This window comes from Cinclus cinclus, chromosome 10 (genome assembly GCF_963662255.1).
Source record: "Cinclus cinclus chromosome 10, bCinCin1.1, whole genome shotgun sequence".
Classification (NCBI taxonomy): Eukaryota; Metazoa; Chordata; class Aves; order Passeriformes; family Cinclidae; genus Cinclus; species Cinclus cinclus.
Genome location: NC_085055.1, coordinates 21,660,810 through 21,675,899, shown reverse-complemented (window position 1 = coordinate 21,675,899; position 15,090 = coordinate 21,660,810). Strand labels below are relative to the sequence as shown.

Below are 15,090 nucleotides of genomic sequence, written 5' to 3'. Positions count from 1 at the left end.
CTTGGGAACTCTCCTGGACATGCCCATTTCTCAGTGTCCATTGCAAATAATTAACATTCCAGTTTGTTCTGGTGATTTAGGTGATTCATAGCTGGCCTGGTTGCAAACTGCACTGGGGTGTGTGCAGGAGCCACAAGTGACTATTCCTCTCATCTTGGCCAGTCTAAAATAACTTATGTGCCATTTGTCCTCTAAACTGGCTTTGCTATGAGCTCATCCATCTATTTCAGGCTCTTACCTGCTCATAGCTCTGTCCAGCACTGCACAGCTGGGGTGGAGGCTTGAATTCACCTCTCCTTTTTTTCCACAGCTTCAGCAAACAGCTGTCCTTGGATTTAGTGCCTGAACTAAGTGCCAGCACTTTCACCTCCCATATATCCTTCTAGAAGATAAATTATCACACTGGGAAAAAAAATATTTAAAAGAATAGTTTATTAGCAAGTCCTCTACAAACTGGTTTGAGCATGGGGGGGATGCAGTTACTAGAGAGGAAGGATGATCAGAAACATGGCAATTCCTTAAAAACAAGAACTGTGTCTGTGTCCAGGGTTGGCCCTGGGCTCCACACCCACATCTGCACTCCAGGACTGTAGCTGGAACAGGAGCTCTTGCTTGGGAGAGGGAGGTTTTGACAAGGAATTTGATACATGCTTATGGAATACTCATTTTAAAAATGCAGAAGCAACTATGTAGGATGGAAGGGAGGAACAGATAATAATAATAATAAAAAAAAATAAAATCAGCAGCATGTTGGACCCAAAAGAATACACAGGATCTAAGCTGTAGCTGCTGGGATGTCAAAGTCATCCAAGTACAGAAGATCCAAGAAGTCACCGTTCCCTTACTGACCTTTCTCTTACTCTTTTAAACCTGTATAAAGTTTCATTTCCAGAGTTCTTCCAAAGGTTTATTCTGAACCTCCTGCATAGTTTCCTCTGCAATGGACTTGATTTCTCTGTGCAAGTCTTCAATGCTCTTTGAAGCATCCACTGTCTGTTTCCAAGACAACAAAAATACAGCATAGATAACTACATCTCCTCTCTGCAGTTTTCGGAGAGGATTTGGGAGAAATCAATATACATAAGAATAAACATTTAATAAGTAGATGTGAGAGTGGGTGAAGGGAAACAGAAGAAAATGCTGCTGCATGTTGTTTGCTGGCTGTCTCTGGGGCATGTGACAGAGGCAGGTTAAGCTAGGGCTTCATCCCAGGTGCACAAAGAGCTGACCAGGCTCTCCAGAACAGGGAAGTGCCCTCTGCCACATCTCACAGCACCCTGGGCTGGTCCCCAACCTGTCCCGCTGAGCAGAATTGGAAAGAGGGCAGTACAGGGATGTGACAGGCAAAATTTGGAAGCTTTCACTAGAGACCCCTTCCCCCCCCACCCCAGTCCATAACAAGCCCACTAGAGTTAATTCCTCACCTTCCAGTTTAGGGTCTTGTCCTCCATTAGGCAGCAGAAGGATTGAAGAACTTTCTCTTGGAAGGAGCTGGTCTCATAACGTTCATGTCCAAAGTTCCCTCGTTCTGCTGCTGCTTCTGGGCTTAACTGAAGGAACAGGATCAGGTCTGGCTTGGGGAGTCCAACATCAGGCTGTTTGCACCAGTCCAGGCAGAAGTTCTGTCCCAGGCAAAGACAACTGAGTTTGAGGTGAGACAGAGACAAAGACAGGAAAGAAGCAGGTTGGCTGGAGAGTGAGGTGGGAAAGGAACAGCCAAGGATGGCAGAAATTGCAACCCAAAATAGTCAGCACAGGCTACAAACGTGGGAATTCAGTCCTGGTCATTTGGGGGCAAGTCAGGTTTTGTCCAGTGTTCAGCACATCTCGTGCTTGCTTAGGAAGGAGAGAGCGGAAGCTTTTCATGCCTCTTCTGCAGCTTCCATCTGAGCCTCTACCAAAGCACATTCTGAGCCTCCACCCAGCCATTACCACTCCAAAACTCGCTCAGTCCAAAAGAAAGCTGCTCCCAAACACAAATGCCACACAGCTGCAATGCAGATCTCTCTAAGCCCATGGCGGCTTCTTCCCAATACTCACCTACCCAATAATTTCAACCCAGACACAGCAGATGCAATTTTCCAGTTTTTGGATTTTGTTGACAGGTCTGAAGACTTTCATCAGGGCGTGTGAATCCATGATGTTGGTGAGACTACAGAGTCCACTTACTGCTCACCCACATCTTAAATCCACATCTGCCCTCCAGTTCTCCCCAGATGTTCTGTATCCTGGTAATCTGGGTATTTTTTGGATGTATGTGCATGTCTTGGTTTGAAAGACAGGCATCTGCACAGAAAGACAGGAGCCTCTCTTGAAATGGAAAAATGTAAAACCCCCCTCCCTCCAAATTATTATAATTTTGAAATTAAGGAGCTCTCAAAGATATGAGAATAGAAATAACAGTTCTTTGCTAGGAGAATTAAAATAAAAATACAGTAATACAAAACAACAAAACACTGGCAGAGTCAGAATACAACCTGATACCTTAAAAACTATAGACTGTATTTGCAACATTGATAAAATACCTTTCCAGCAATGGTAAAAGAATTAATTTGTGCAACCTTAGCTTCAGTACCTGTCAACAACAACTGCAAATGTTGTCCTACAAACTTTGGGACAGATTTAGTAAAATGCAACCCATATTTGCAGTACTGGTATGGTATCTTCACTGCAACTGTAAAAAAACATGTTAACAAAGTTAGAATTAACTTAGTAAAGTCTGCAAAATAGAAGAACTTTGGCAAAGTTAAAATAGAGGTGGGTGAAGCAGCTGTTGAGCTCTGTTGAAGGCAAACATTGCTGTTTGCATCGCCTCGGTTTGTGTTAAGTTCTTTAAATTGCATTTTCACTGTCTTAAGATAGGAGGCAAATAGTATCTTGCTGCTTTTGTTGGGAAGATGGGTTGTTCTCTGTTGCTGTGTTCTAGTTTTTCTATGTGTCTGGTGATATCTTTTCAGGTTGGCTTGTTATTGTCTCTATAAAGCTTTTATTTTAGTCATTCTTTTCCTACTGCTTTTTGCTTGGTGAGCATTCTGCAGGAGTTTTTCCCACACTCTTTTTTTGGTCCTGATGCTAGTATAGGTGTTTGGGTCCTACCCCCTACCCGGGATGGTGGCTTTTCATGCATTCTGGGCTGCTTTAGAATGCCACATTCTTCTTTGATATTTATGTGTTTCTCCTCCCCACAGTTTTGTGGAAGGTATGTGGAAGGGGAATGATTTCTTGGTGGGGCTTCTTCAGCCCGGGTCACTTGTTCCTGCTCCTCTTCATGGGCAAGACCAAATTTTTCACCTTCTGGCCAGTTTGTAATTATTTCCAAAATCCCAGGGCGATTTGGGTTTCCGATATGGGCGCGCTGTGTGATGAGGGCAATCCACTTGCTCCATGTGGCATCGGTGGTGTGGTGGGTAGAGGGGACCTTCCCTTTAAACATCCACCCCAGCACTGGTAGTCGGGGTGTCAGGAGGAGCTGTGCTTCTGTGCCAATCACCTCTGAGGCAGCTTGAACTCCTTCATAAGCAGCCAAGATCTCCTTCTCTGTTGGGGTGTAGTTGGCTTCAGACCCTCTGTAACTTCGGCTCCAGAATCCCAGAGGTCGGCCTCAGGTCTCACCAGGTACCTTCTGCCAAAGGCTCCAGGACAAGCCCTTGTTCCTGGCTGCAGAGTAGAGCACATTCTTCACCTCTGGTCCCGTCCTGACTGGGCCGAGGGCTACAGCATGAGCGATCTCCTGCTAGATCTGGGCAAAGGCTTGCTGCTGCTCAGGGCCCCAGTGGAATTCGTTCTTCTTCCGGGTGACCAGGTAGAGAGGGCTCACAATCTGGCTGTACTCAGGAATGTGCATTCTCCAAAAGCCTATGGCACCTAGGAAAGCTTGTGTTTCCTTCTTGTTGGTTGGTGGAGACATCGCGGTGATCTTATTGATGACCTCAGTGGGGATTTGGCGCCGCCCGTCTTGCCACTTTACTCCCAGGAACTGGATCTCTCGGGCAGGACCTTTGACTTTGCTCCTCTTGATGGCAAAACCGGCTCCCAGCAGAATCTGGATGATCTTCTCTCCTTTCTCAAATACTTCCATTGCCGTGTTCCCCCACACAATGATGTCATCGATGTACTGCAGATGTTCTGGAGCTTCACCCTTTTCCAGTGCAGCCTGGATCAGTCCATGGCAGATGGTGGGGCTGTGTTTCCACCCCTGGGGCAGTCGGTTCCAGGTGTACTGCACGCCCCTCCAGGTGAAAGCAAACTGAGGCCTGCACTCTGCTGCCAGAGGAATGGAGAAAAATGCATTGGCAATGTCAATGGTGGCGTACCACTTTGCTGCCTTGGACTCCAGCTCGTACTGGAGTTCCAGCATGTCCGGCACGGCAGCGCTCAGCGGTGGAGTCACTTCATTCAATGCACGGTAGTCCACAGTCAATCTCCATTCTCCATCAGACTTGCACACAAGCCAGATGGGGCTGTTGAAGGGTGAGTGGGTTCTGCTGACCACCCCTTGGCCCTCCAGCTCACGGATCATCTTGTGGATGGGGATCACGGCATCTCGATTTGTCCTGTACTGCCGGTGGTGCGCTGTCGAGGTGGCAATTGGCACTTGCTGCTCCTTCACCTTCAGGAGTCCCACTACAGATGGGTTCTCTGACAGTCCAAGCAAGGTGTTCAATTGCTTAATGTTTTCTGCCTCTACAGCAGCTATTCCAAAAGCCCACCTGAGTCCCTTTGGGTCTTTGTAATAGCCATTCCTGAGGAAGTCTATGCCTAGAATACACGGTGCCTCTGGGCCAGTCACAATTGGATGCTTCTGCCACTCCTTCCCAGTCAGGCTCACCTCAGCCTCCAGCAAAGTCAATTCCTGTGATCCCCCTGTCACCCCAGCAATAGAAACAGGCTCTTCCCCCACATGTTCTGATGGTATTAGGGTGACCTGTGAACCAGTGTCAACTAATGCCCTATGTTTTTGTGGCTCTGATGTGCCAGGCCATCGGATCCACACCGTCCAAAAGACCCGGTTTTCCCGTGCCTCTCCCTGGCTAGAGGCAGGGCCCCTCTAGCACTGGTTATTATTTCCTTCCTGGGCATACATGTTGGAGGTTCCCTCAAGGGGATCTGACAAATCATCCTCCCTTTTGTAATACCCTGCATCTTGGTTATGGGAAGTTGAGGCTACCTTCACTTCAGTGGAGCTCCCTTGGTTAGTGTTTCCCTCCTTGAGTTGACGCACCCGCGCTGCCAGGGCAGAAGTGGGTTTCCCATCCCACCTCCTCATGTCTTCCCCATGGTCACGCAGAAAGAACCACAGGTCAGCTCGTGGGGTGTATCCTCTATCCCTAGCTGGGGGACACTGGGCTCTGACTTTGGGGCCTGTGACTGCACTGATCTTCCTAATCTCCTGTCTCATCCCTCTCATTTCCTCTTGGAGGCTCTTGACTATGGTAGAGACATGAGCTTGCAGTGGGCCATTGGTCATACTCTCAGAATTTCTGAGCTTGTTAGTGACAGAACATGCTGTCTCTTGGTTGTTACCAGATTCTGTAACATTTCCCCTGTGCACCTGACCTTGTCAGGGTCATTGTCATGCTGTCCATCCCTCCCAAAGAGTGCCTCCAATACTGACACTTAGCTGTTGGATCCCTTCCTCAAGGATCACTGCCCTATCTGGGCTCAACAGATGATGACAGAATACACACCCCAGTGACATCCTGCATTGCAACCCATGACAAGCAGGAATGGGACACATCTGATGGAGTGGGACAAGAATGTCTGTGCAAAATGGCTCAAAGGGAGGTTGACAGAGCTGATTTGCTCTGAAAGAGGGACAGTCCAAATGGCACAAATGGGAATGCCAGAAATTCAGGCTATATGAAGAAAATCACTTTTAATCTGAAAGCGAGCAGAGAAGAACCCAGAAAGGAATGGATATACATCCCTGAAGATATTCAAACCTTGGCTGGATGTAGGCCCAAGCAGCCTGGTTATGTCAGCCCTGCTGGAAGCTGGGCATCATGAATTCCACAGGTCCCTTCTAATGTATGTGGTTCTGTTCAGCAAATTCATGTGCTAGCAGCCTGAGCAAGTACAGAGAGTCTTTATTAATAAACTCCCAGAATCATTCTCCAGAGTCACAAAGGTCAGTCTACAGTCCAGCAGTCTGTCCAGATTTACAAAAAGTCACCAAGTAAGTTTCTCAATTTGGTCGGGGGAAGGGCAGTCCCATGTTAATATCGGAGCTGAAACTTCCATCCCTCATTTCCAATCCTTGTTTCCCAGAGGAACGGCCCCATGGCCACTCACACCAACAGCCTCTACCTGGAGCTGCTTCCCCAGACAGAGAGAGAGGTGGGGGCTGCTGCAGGTCTCACTCACCCCTTTGGCACTTGTGAAGGCGACTCCAGAGAAGGCGTATCTGTCAACCACGACCGTGATCCCTTGAAGGAGTTTCTCTTTCATCATCGGTCTGAAACAGTGTGGGAGATAAAATAATAAAGTTGCACTCCTTTAAAGTGACAGAAATGAAAGGAGTTAATCTAAAACTCCAAGTATGTCATCATTAAGGGAGATCCCTGGCACAGGCAGCTGTGATGCAGATGGCAGGTGAAGACCTCTTTGTATTCTCCACCAGGCATTGAACAAATACCCTTTCATGACAGTCAAACTCAGGGTGCCAAGCACTGGGCAGTGCTCTAGGCATCTCCAGGGCTTACAGGCAAGATCACAAATGAACTACATTGACATGGACAACTTAGTCCTCTTCCCTTTTTAGGCGGTGCAATAGATTTTGTGATACGCTCTGCCACTTTATTCATGACAGTTCTTAGAGCTCACTTACCTGCCTTCTGTTCTCCCAGCTTAATTAGCACTGCCATTACAGCAGAGCCAGCAAAGCTTTTCAGTAAAATGACAACGTTTTGAAATGTGTATTTCCAGGTAAAAACAACAGCCAACACTGATTTCCCCACGTCCACACACACACTCTGTGACTAAAGCAAGGACAGCCAGTTATGGCTGAACGTAGGCATTGGCTACAGGGGAAATTTGGCCACAATTCCTGAAGCACTGTCACTCACAGGGACTGCCTGGCAAAGCAGGAGAGTAAATTCACAGTCTAAGCTGGTTCAGTCTCAGTTCCCCAAGTTTTTAATCCAGTACAACACAGTTGGAAATATGGTACCAATGATTAAAAAGAAGCCAAACTGTGGCATCTGATCTAAGATTACAAAGGCAGGGTTAGGTGAGCTATTGGGAAGAAATTCTTCCCTGTGAGGGTGGAGAAGCCCTGGCACAGAGTGCCCACAGAAGCTGTGGCTGTGGAAGTGTCCAAGGCCAGGCTGGACAGGGCTTGGAGCAACCTGGAATAGTGGAAGGTGTCCCTGCCCATGGCAGGGGGCTGGAACTAGATGGGCTTTAATCTTCCTCCCAACCCAAACCATTCTGTGATTCTGTGATTAAATCCAAAGCTGTAAGAGTCCTTAAGGCTCTTTTGTCCATTTCCAGCCTGTTTTTCTGTCTAAACAGAATCACATCCTTGTACTTTCTGCATCCACTGCAAGCTCAAACCCCATGGGATTCAACACCACACGTTTTTCTTTTAGAACTGAACAATTATTATCTTTACACGTGTTCCCAGCGGTTAGCAGAGAAGAGCAGGTGAATGGTGTGGTCCTCCAGGTTCTTCTCCCTCCCCAGGTAGGAACTGATCAGCTGCCCAATCTCTGTGGTTCTGTCTGCAGGGAAGACAGAAGATCCAAAGGCTGTCACGGGTGGTAGGCTGGTCTGACCAGGGCAGGGTCTATCTGTGATGGATGGGACGAGGTCAGTCCATCCAGGGTGGGAGTATGTCTGTCACCACTGGCAGGAAGACTGTCCAGGGTGAGGGGGATGCTTATTTGTCACAGGTGGGAGAAGGTCAGTCCATCAGGGGCTAGGGATCTACCTGCCTGTGACAGGCTGGGGGGAGGAGGTCGGTCCATCCATCCAGGATGTCCGTCGGTCTGTCCGGGACGGGAGGAGTCAGTCTACCCGCCCGTCGCTCTGTCCGGGCGGAGGGGCAGGACTATCTGTCACGGGTGGGAGGGGTCTATCGGTCAGGGCTGGGGGCGGTCCCTCTGTCCAAGCGCGGGAGTCAGCCCAGAGCTGGGATGCGCCGCCAGAGTTCCCGAACGGCATCCCGCCCCCTCCCCAACGCTCACCCCATCCGCGCCGTACCCGGGAAGCGGAGGAGGTCGGCGCGGTGCCCGGCCTGCCGCAGGGCCTCCACGAGCCGGCGGCCCTGCGTGCTTTTCCCGGCTCGGTCCACGCCCTCCAGCGCGATCAGCGCCCCGCGCCGCGCCGCCATGGCCGCGTGCGCCCTCCGGGCCGCGCCGCCGCCCCGCCCCTTCCGCCGCGCCCGCCAATCCCCGCGCGCCCCGCCCCGCCCCTCATGAATATGCAGCACGAGCGGCCCCGGCGGCCAATGGGCGGCGCGCGGGCCGTGAATACGGGATGAGGCCGCGGGCCTTGTCATGCGGGCCCGGCGGGCGGCGGGGAGCGGCGCGAGGGCCGCAAGATGGCGACTGCCATGTACCTGGAGCACTACCTGGACAGTGAGCGCGGGGCGGGGGCGGTGGAGGGGCCGGGGCGGGGGCCGGGACGGTGGGACTGGGGCGGGGGCGGCGGCGGCGGCAGCGCGGGAATTAAAACTGCGCCACGGGCAGTGAGGGGGAGTGGGGGAGACGGCGGCGCTGTGCTTGCGTCATCAGTCGGCGCCAGGCGACGATATCGGTGCGCGCCGGGGAGCGGGATCGTGAGGCCATGGCGGCTGTGGGGGTCAGCAGCGCGGGGATCCCGTTTCCCTCCCTCGGATGGGAGTCGCGCTCCCCTCTTGGCTGGGCCGCTGGTGCCGGTCCAGTGCCCAGCGCCCAGGCCGGTGCTCAAAATCTGCTGAGGTGAACGGACGGCTCGCGGTAGGTGACTCACAGGATGGCTTTGGTTGGGTTGGGAAGAACCTTAAAACTTACCTCGTTCCCGCCTCTGCCATGGGCAGGGAGATCTGCCACTGACAAGGTTGCTCGGAGCATTTAGTAGCATTTCTCTTGCAGGTATTGAGAACCTGCCATGCGAACTGCAGAGGAACTTCCAGTTGATGCGGGAGCTGGATCAGAGAACAGAAGGTACGTGCAGGTATTTCGGCAAGCAAAGGCCGAGAGAGCCTGGCCTGAAGCAGTCCAGTGGATGCTGGGCTTTAGAGGATGTGTCTGCCCTCTACTGCTGTTCCTTCTCTCAGCCTAAGTGCTCTGCCGTGTTTGTTTCTTTCCTGTGAGGATACAGCTCACATCACAGGGCTTGATTTTGTTCCCAGTTTAAATTTGTAGCTCTGTGATCACTGTACTCAGTGGCCAGTTGGATGGCCTGCCTGCCACGTGTTTCCCTGTCTAACAAGTTCTAGATTCCTGTGTGCCTTGCAGGATGATTTTTTCTTTCTTTTTGATGTTTTTTTTGGTATCTGGCTGCACATTAATTGTTTTCATTTTGAGCCAAGAGAACAGTAAGTGACTGCACAACAAATAAAATATTCTGCACGTGGGAAGAGAGGCTAAAACTTGTGAACCCATGGATTCAGTCTCTGATCTTAACTGTGAATTAACTGTAAATTAACTTCAGAGTTAACTATAGAACACTTGAGGAAGCAGAATCACACCACAGGTGTCAAAGAGTGAACACCTTTAACTTAACTGGTTTTGTTTTTAAAAATGAAAATTCATTAAGGAATTGAGGGAGAGCATAACAGCTGTCAGGAAGGGTCTCCTAAATGGAAATAGAAGAACAAAAATACCTGCTTTTTCTTTTTTCAGACAAGAAAGCAGAGATTGACAGCCTGGCAGCAGCGTACATCGAGTCTGTGAAGAACATGTTACCTGAGGAGAGAGTGGAGCACCTGAGGAAGATCCAGAGTGCCTACAGCAAGTGCAGAGAGTACAGTGATGACAAAGTGCAGCTGGCCATGCAGACCTATGAGATGGTGAGCCATGGAAAAGTGGGAATCTTCTAGAATGATGCATGTGGAGGTGCTTCACAATGTCAGCTTTCCCTGACTTTTGTTTTTTTTCTTGGCTTAAATTCCTTATCAAAACAAATTTTCCGTCCTCAAGCTCATGCTTCTCAGCTTTCCCAAAAAAAGCTTTCTCCTTGGCAGCAGGTTTCTCTTCTGCTGAAGAATTAGTGAGTTTATCCTCTTTGGAGGTGGCTTTATCAGTAGTCCTTGTCTGCTGTGTGATAATGCCAGCAAATTTACCCCACTCCCTCCTCCCCAGCAGCTCTTTGTCATTGATAATTTATTTGGCACGCACTTAGTTGAATGCAACATTTTTTGGTTTAAAGCCAGCTGCTGTACTATGTTGTGGAGGAACAGCTGGAATTTTGCTCAGTTGCCTTGGTTTATTGGACATCAAAATTTCCTCAGTGGACCTTGGGAGAAAATCCCATTTCTTAAGATGTAGCTTTCCACTTCTTTTTTCTTCTGTCCCTGTCCCTTGAATAATTCTTACCTCCACATGTTTTGCCCCTGGAAGAAAGTTGAGTGAGGGGAATACTTTTGACTCTAAAGTGTTGTCCAGCTTGCTGAGGTGCTTTGGGTTTTGCTACAGCTACAGTAGATATTTGCCATCAAATACTAGAAAAAAGGAAATTACATCCCAGGAATATCAATGCCGTAGATAACTAGTGAACTCATTTAATGACAAAAGTATTGCGGCCACACAGTTTGGGGGTGGTGGCTTAAAATGCCTGTTCTGAAAGTCACTTTATTGCAGCCAGAGTAGTAGAAGGTACTTAATTAATGTGTGTTGACTTGATATTGAGGATAGTCAGCCTTTGTCTGTATTTTCTGTAAAACTTCTTTGATTCACATGACAGTGGAGTACCGGGAGAGAAACCCTAACTACTCCGCAGGTTTGGAGGACTGTCTTTGAATTTGAAAACTTGCAAGCACAAACCAGTTATTTTTAGTATCTCTCATCTTGTTTTGTTCTGAACATCATTAGTCTGAGTTGCTTTATGTTGCCTCCCTTTTCCTTCCTTTCTGCTTGCTTGTGGAGGGGTTGGATCCTTGTGCTTTTGCCTCCCTCATTCCCTCTGTGCGTGCCATTTCCCTTTCCCCATCCTGTACCCTTTCCGTGCCTTGCTCTGCAGTACCACACTCCGTTCTTGCCGATAACAGCCAAGTTTTAGCCCTTCCTGTTTTCGTTTGGGGCTCTTTTTTGGTGTGTGCCTCTTTGTAATTCAGTTTGTGGTTTCCTCTTGGTGCAGGTGGATAAGCACATCCGCCGGCTGGATGCGGACTTGGCACGGTTTGAAGCTGATCTCAAAGATAAACTGGAAGGCAGCGACTTTGAAACCCCTGGATCCCGAAGCCTGAAAAGTGGGTAAATTTTATAAACAGCTGAGAGCCTTTTCCAGCACTTAGAGTATCAAACCAGGAAGTCTGAGATGTAAAATATTTCTGGAGGAAGGAAAGGAGTGTGCCACTCTCTGCTTGTTTTTAATGCTCTTTGAAACGTTTACAGTGGGCAAGAGATGAAGAGAAATGCGGTGCTGAGATCAAACTGTCATTGTTTCATAAATCGTCTTGAGGTTGTTACTGGTTCTAAGGAGTGTGCTGTGCCAAAATTGCACTGGTGTAACAGTCTTAATTTCAAGAAAAATTAGGACTTAAAAGAAGGTCCCGGTTTCTGTTGTGTATACTGAAATATTGTGTGATTACAGTGACATTTGAATGTGGATACAGCAGCACAGCGTTATGCCTTTGAGCAATGAAATAAGGGATAGGAGCCAGGAGGTGGACATAAAAGTTATGTTAGTTATTGAGTAGTCTATTAATTGTGTGTAAAAATATACTGAGATTGCATGTCTAATGAAGTGTGATGCTGTTTATGACCTGTACTGACATACTGCAAACACAGGAGTTTTGTGCTCAGTTGTTATCAATTTGGTGTATTTGTGGCTTAAAAATGCATTTCAGTCAGCATATTCAATTAAATATATAATAAGGATTACTCAATTACATATGAAATAGGGATTTCAAGACAGTAACTGCATCAAAAGAGCAACAGCTGGGGATGTTTCTGCCACTCAGGCTGAAATTATGGAGTTGTTTTTGCTTTCTAGAGGGACGAAGTCAGAAAGACAAAAGAAGCTCTCGTGGTCGAGGCAGGAGAACATCTGAAGAAGATACACCAAAGAAAAAGAAGCTCAAGGGAGGGTAAGGCAGAGCCAGGCACAGCTCCAGGGCCTTGGGTTTGACACTTCATGAATTTTCCACAAGCTCATGTTGCCCTATTTATGACTCATGTCCGGATGGCAAGCGGTGTTAAGAGTGTTCTCGTCTTGCTCCATTTCATTAGTGTCCTGCTTAGCACAGGCCAGCATTGTTGATTAACTCCTTGGCTGGCATGTGGAAGCTCAGCATGCTTGAAACACTGACTGGAAGAACAAGATCAGGCTCCCTGTTGCTGCTGGCAATCTGGGAGAAAATAGCATTGATTTTTGTCACAGGGCTGTTTTTAACAGTTGCTTGTGGTCTTGATGGTAAGAGAAGCTGACTTGTCTGTTCAGGACAGAAACTGATGTTGTGCTGCTGCTCTAGAAATCTTGGAGAATTTTGAGGGGTTGTTTTCAAAGGATTGTGTCCTGAGCAGCCTTGAAAAATCTGATTTGGTTTTGAGAGCCAAGGAGGAAAGCATGTCACCTCTCTGAGATGGGATTTATATTAAAGGGGCTCGGTTTATTCTGATATTTTCAGTTGGCTAAATGGAGGGGCAGGAAACTAAAAATAGTTTCTGTGGACTGCTACTGGCATGTCAGCACATCCCTGTCAGGGTAAGAGGATTCACTCATGCCTGACAATTAGAAAAGATGTATATTGGTTGGGGAAAAACCCCAAATAGGTTATTCACAACCAGAAGTGATCTGTGTGATAATTTTGTTACTTTACTCATGACATCTACAAATCCCTCTCTTAATTCTTTCTAGTCATATTGTGTTTGATCCAACCTACCTTATGATTTTAGTTACTGGATTGTGGTAATGTAATACAAACTCTGAAACAGAGTCAATGTGGTTTAGGGAAGATACTGTAAAACAGTAGGATTTAGATATTGGACGCATCAAATTCCAGAATGGTTTGGGTTTGGAGGGACCTTAAAGACCATCCCATTCCAGCCCCTGCAATGAGCAGGGATACCTTCCACTAGCCTGGGTTGTTCCAAGTCTGGCCTTGAACATTTCAGGGATGGGGAGCCACGGGCAACCTGTGCCAGGGCATCCCTACCCTCACAGGGAAGAATTTCTTCACATTATCCTATCTAACCCTGCCCTCTGGCTGTGGAAGCCGTGCCCTTACAACACAGTGTTGTCTGCAGTCGAGAAGTATTTTGTCCTGACTCTGTCCTTGCCCACAGGTCTGAGTTTGCTGATACCATCCTGTCAGTGCATCCCTCGGATGTCCTGGACATGCCAGTGGATCCCAACGAGCCCACGTACTGCCTGTGTCACCAGGTGTCCTATGGAGAGATGATTGGCTGTGACAACCCAGATGTAAGCACTTGAGAGATGATTGATTTTCAGATGTTTGCTGCCTCCCAACCCTGTACAATCCAAGGAGGGGATCCTTGCTCAGTTAGCTCATACCAAATGATGGGAACGTTTGTGAGCCACTAAGAATCTCCTCTGTGGGCTTTTCCTTTCTCTTTTGCAGTGCCCAATCGAGTGGTTCCACTTTGCATGTGTGGACCTGACCACCAAACCAAAAGGGAAATGGTGAGTATGACAACATTCAGCTTTGGGATTTTTATCGGTTTGCCTCAACGAGAATTAAAACCCTTTTGTGACCTTGACAGAGGTGCTTTGCTCTTCTCATCAGAGGGTTTGCATCCTCTGTGATTGAGGGTTTTGTTTGAGGGTAGAAGATAGAAGATGAACCTTCTTGTTAAAATCCGTTTCCACAGAAGCCTTAGGTACTGGTGGGAGCAAAACTGCCTGATAAACAGAGCACGTTTTGACCTGAGGCTTGTGTAAACATGGACATGTTACATCTGAGGTTTGCTTTATTGTCACTGGTTGTGGTTGTGCTTAAAACAGTGACAGGAACCTCTTTGTTTCAATTCTGGGGGCAAATTTTGAAGACTTCTCATGGTTTTACTGTGTGCTTATCTTGGAAAGGGTCGTGGGCTTGTTATTTTTATCTAATGGACTGTTTTAATCAATTCAAATTGCCTGTCAGAACGAGGCTTCATTGTACACAGATATTAAAAACAGTTCTCGGGCTCCATTCTGTTAATTTCAGGAGCTAATTACTGTCTCTTTCTACAGGTTTTGTCCTCGTTGTGTTCAGGAAAGAAAGAAAAAGAAGTAAAAAGTAGAGGGGGATACACTGCCGAGGCAAGAAGAATTTAATATATTCCTTCATTCATGTTGCAATATTACCTTTGATTACTTTTTGTTAATCTATCCTCCATCTTTTTCCGGTATGGTATTTAATTATCCAGTGGCCAGTTGAAATTCCTGTTCTTTCCTAAGACAATGACTTTGGGAGGGAATCCCAAATACCTTTGCCACGGAGATTTTATTTATGTTAGTCTTGCACAATAATACTGAGGGAGGGTGTTGCCTTTTCTGGCTGTTTCCATTTCCCTGAAGATTCTTTAAGTACATCACTGTGAAGATGAAACCTACAGTATTCTTGGAGAGAGACAAGGTCAGATTTAATCACAAAATAAGATGAAGGCCTGAATTGTCAGCTGTGATTGCCTGTGTGGCACATGGGTAACTAAGGTTTTAGGAAAAGGCTCCATGAGGACACTGTTTGTTCCCATGATGGTGTGGCTCTTCTGTTGAAGAAGGCCATTCAGGAATACTGTAACAAACTTCTTGTGTTTTTTTTAATGGGCCACATTTGCATGTTCTTGACTTGTCTAGCTGCCTTTCAGATGATGAATGTGAATCCTTGCATTAGCACAGTGTCAGTGGCTGCAGCAGAAGGGGGAGAGGAAATCAGGAGCTGGAATGCAAAAGTGTCTGTTTTTTCCTTTCTCTGAGGTACAGTGGGTGGAGAAGTTGAGG

At 47.6% G+C, this 15,090-nt stretch overlaps 2 protein-coding genes across 8 annotated transcripts; one reads left to right on the top strand and one right to left on the bottom strand.

Annotated features, from left to right (window-relative positions):
• Nucleotides 1–415: 415 nt before the first annotated feature.
• Nucleotides 416–8,333, bottom strand: DTYMK (deoxythymidylate kinase). 5 transcript variants are annotated; one of them, XM_062499209.1, is made up of 6 exons: nt 8,203–8,225; nt 7,931–8,054; nt 7,613–7,721; nt 6,364–6,454; nt 1,425–1,622; nt 416–993 (listed from the first exon to the last, which is right to left on the bottom strand). In XM_062499209.1, exons 2-6 carry the CDS (start codon nt 7,965–7,967, stop codon nt 883–885), a joined length of 546 nt encoding a protein of 181 aa, XP_062355193.1. In that variant the 5' UTR covers nt 7,968–8,054; nt 8,203–8,225; the 3' UTR covers nt 416–882. The 5 variants fall into 5 exon arrangements, with proteins under 5 accessions (XP_062355193.1, XP_062355190.1, XP_062355191.1 ...); XM_062499206.1 differs by lacking the exon at nt 7,931–8,054 and having other exon boundaries at nt 8,203–8,333; XM_062499207.1 differs by lacking the exon at nt 7,931–8,054 and having other exon boundaries at nt 1,425–1,550; nt 8,203–8,333.
• A 117-nt stretch (nt 8,334–8,450) lies between these two features.
• On the top strand, nt 8,451–14,450 carry ING5 (inhibitor of growth family member 5). Of its 3 annotated transcripts, none has more exons than XM_062499143.1 (8): nt 8,451–8,579; nt 9,075–9,146; nt 9,828–9,994; nt 11,281–11,392; nt 12,139–12,232; nt 13,431–13,566; nt 13,727–13,788; nt 14,341–14,450. In XM_062499143.1, the coding sequence occupies exons 1-8, from the start codon at nt 8,543–8,545 to the stop codon at nt 14,381–14,383; spliced, it is 723 nt and encodes a 240-aa protein (XP_062355127.1). In that variant the 5' UTR covers nt 8,451–8,542; the 3' UTR covers nt 14,384–14,450. The 3 variants fall into 3 exon arrangements, with proteins under 3 accessions (XP_062355127.1, XP_062355128.1, XP_062355129.1); XM_062499144.1 differs by lacking the exon at nt 8,451–8,579 and adding an exon at nt 8,762–8,939; XM_062499145.1 differs by lacking the exon at nt 8,451–8,579 and adding an exon at nt 8,762–8,939 and having other exon boundaries at nt 9,061–9,146.
• The last annotated feature ends 640 nt before the right edge of the window (nt 14,451–15,090 follow it).

Bases quoted from the DNA above. Each gene is read 5' to 3' on its own strand.
- DTYMK (XM_062499206.1), bottom strand. From the start codon at position 8,332: ATGGCGGCGCGGCGCGGGGCGCTGATCGCGCTGGAGGGCGTGGACCGA. The intron at 6,455-7,612 runs GTAAAGATAATA...ACACTGTTTCAG, and splicing joins GCTAACCGCTGGGAACACGT to ACCGATGATGAAAGAGAAAC. The intron at 1,623-6,363 runs GTGAGTGAGACC...TGCCTGGGACAG, and splicing joins CCTTCACAAGTGCCAAAGGG to AACTTCTGCCTGGACTGGTG.
- ING5 (XM_062499143.1), top strand. From the start codon at position 8,543: ATGGCGACTGCCATGTACCTGGAGCACTACCTGGACA. The intron at 9,147-9,827 runs GTACGTGCAGGT...TTCTTTTTTCAG, and splicing joins GCTGGATCAGAGAACAGAAG to ACAAGAAAGCAGAGATTGAC. The intron at 11,393-12,138 runs GTGGGTAAATTT...TTTGCTTTCTAG, and splicing joins TGGATCCCGAAGCCTGAAAA to AGGGACGAAGTCAGAAAGAC.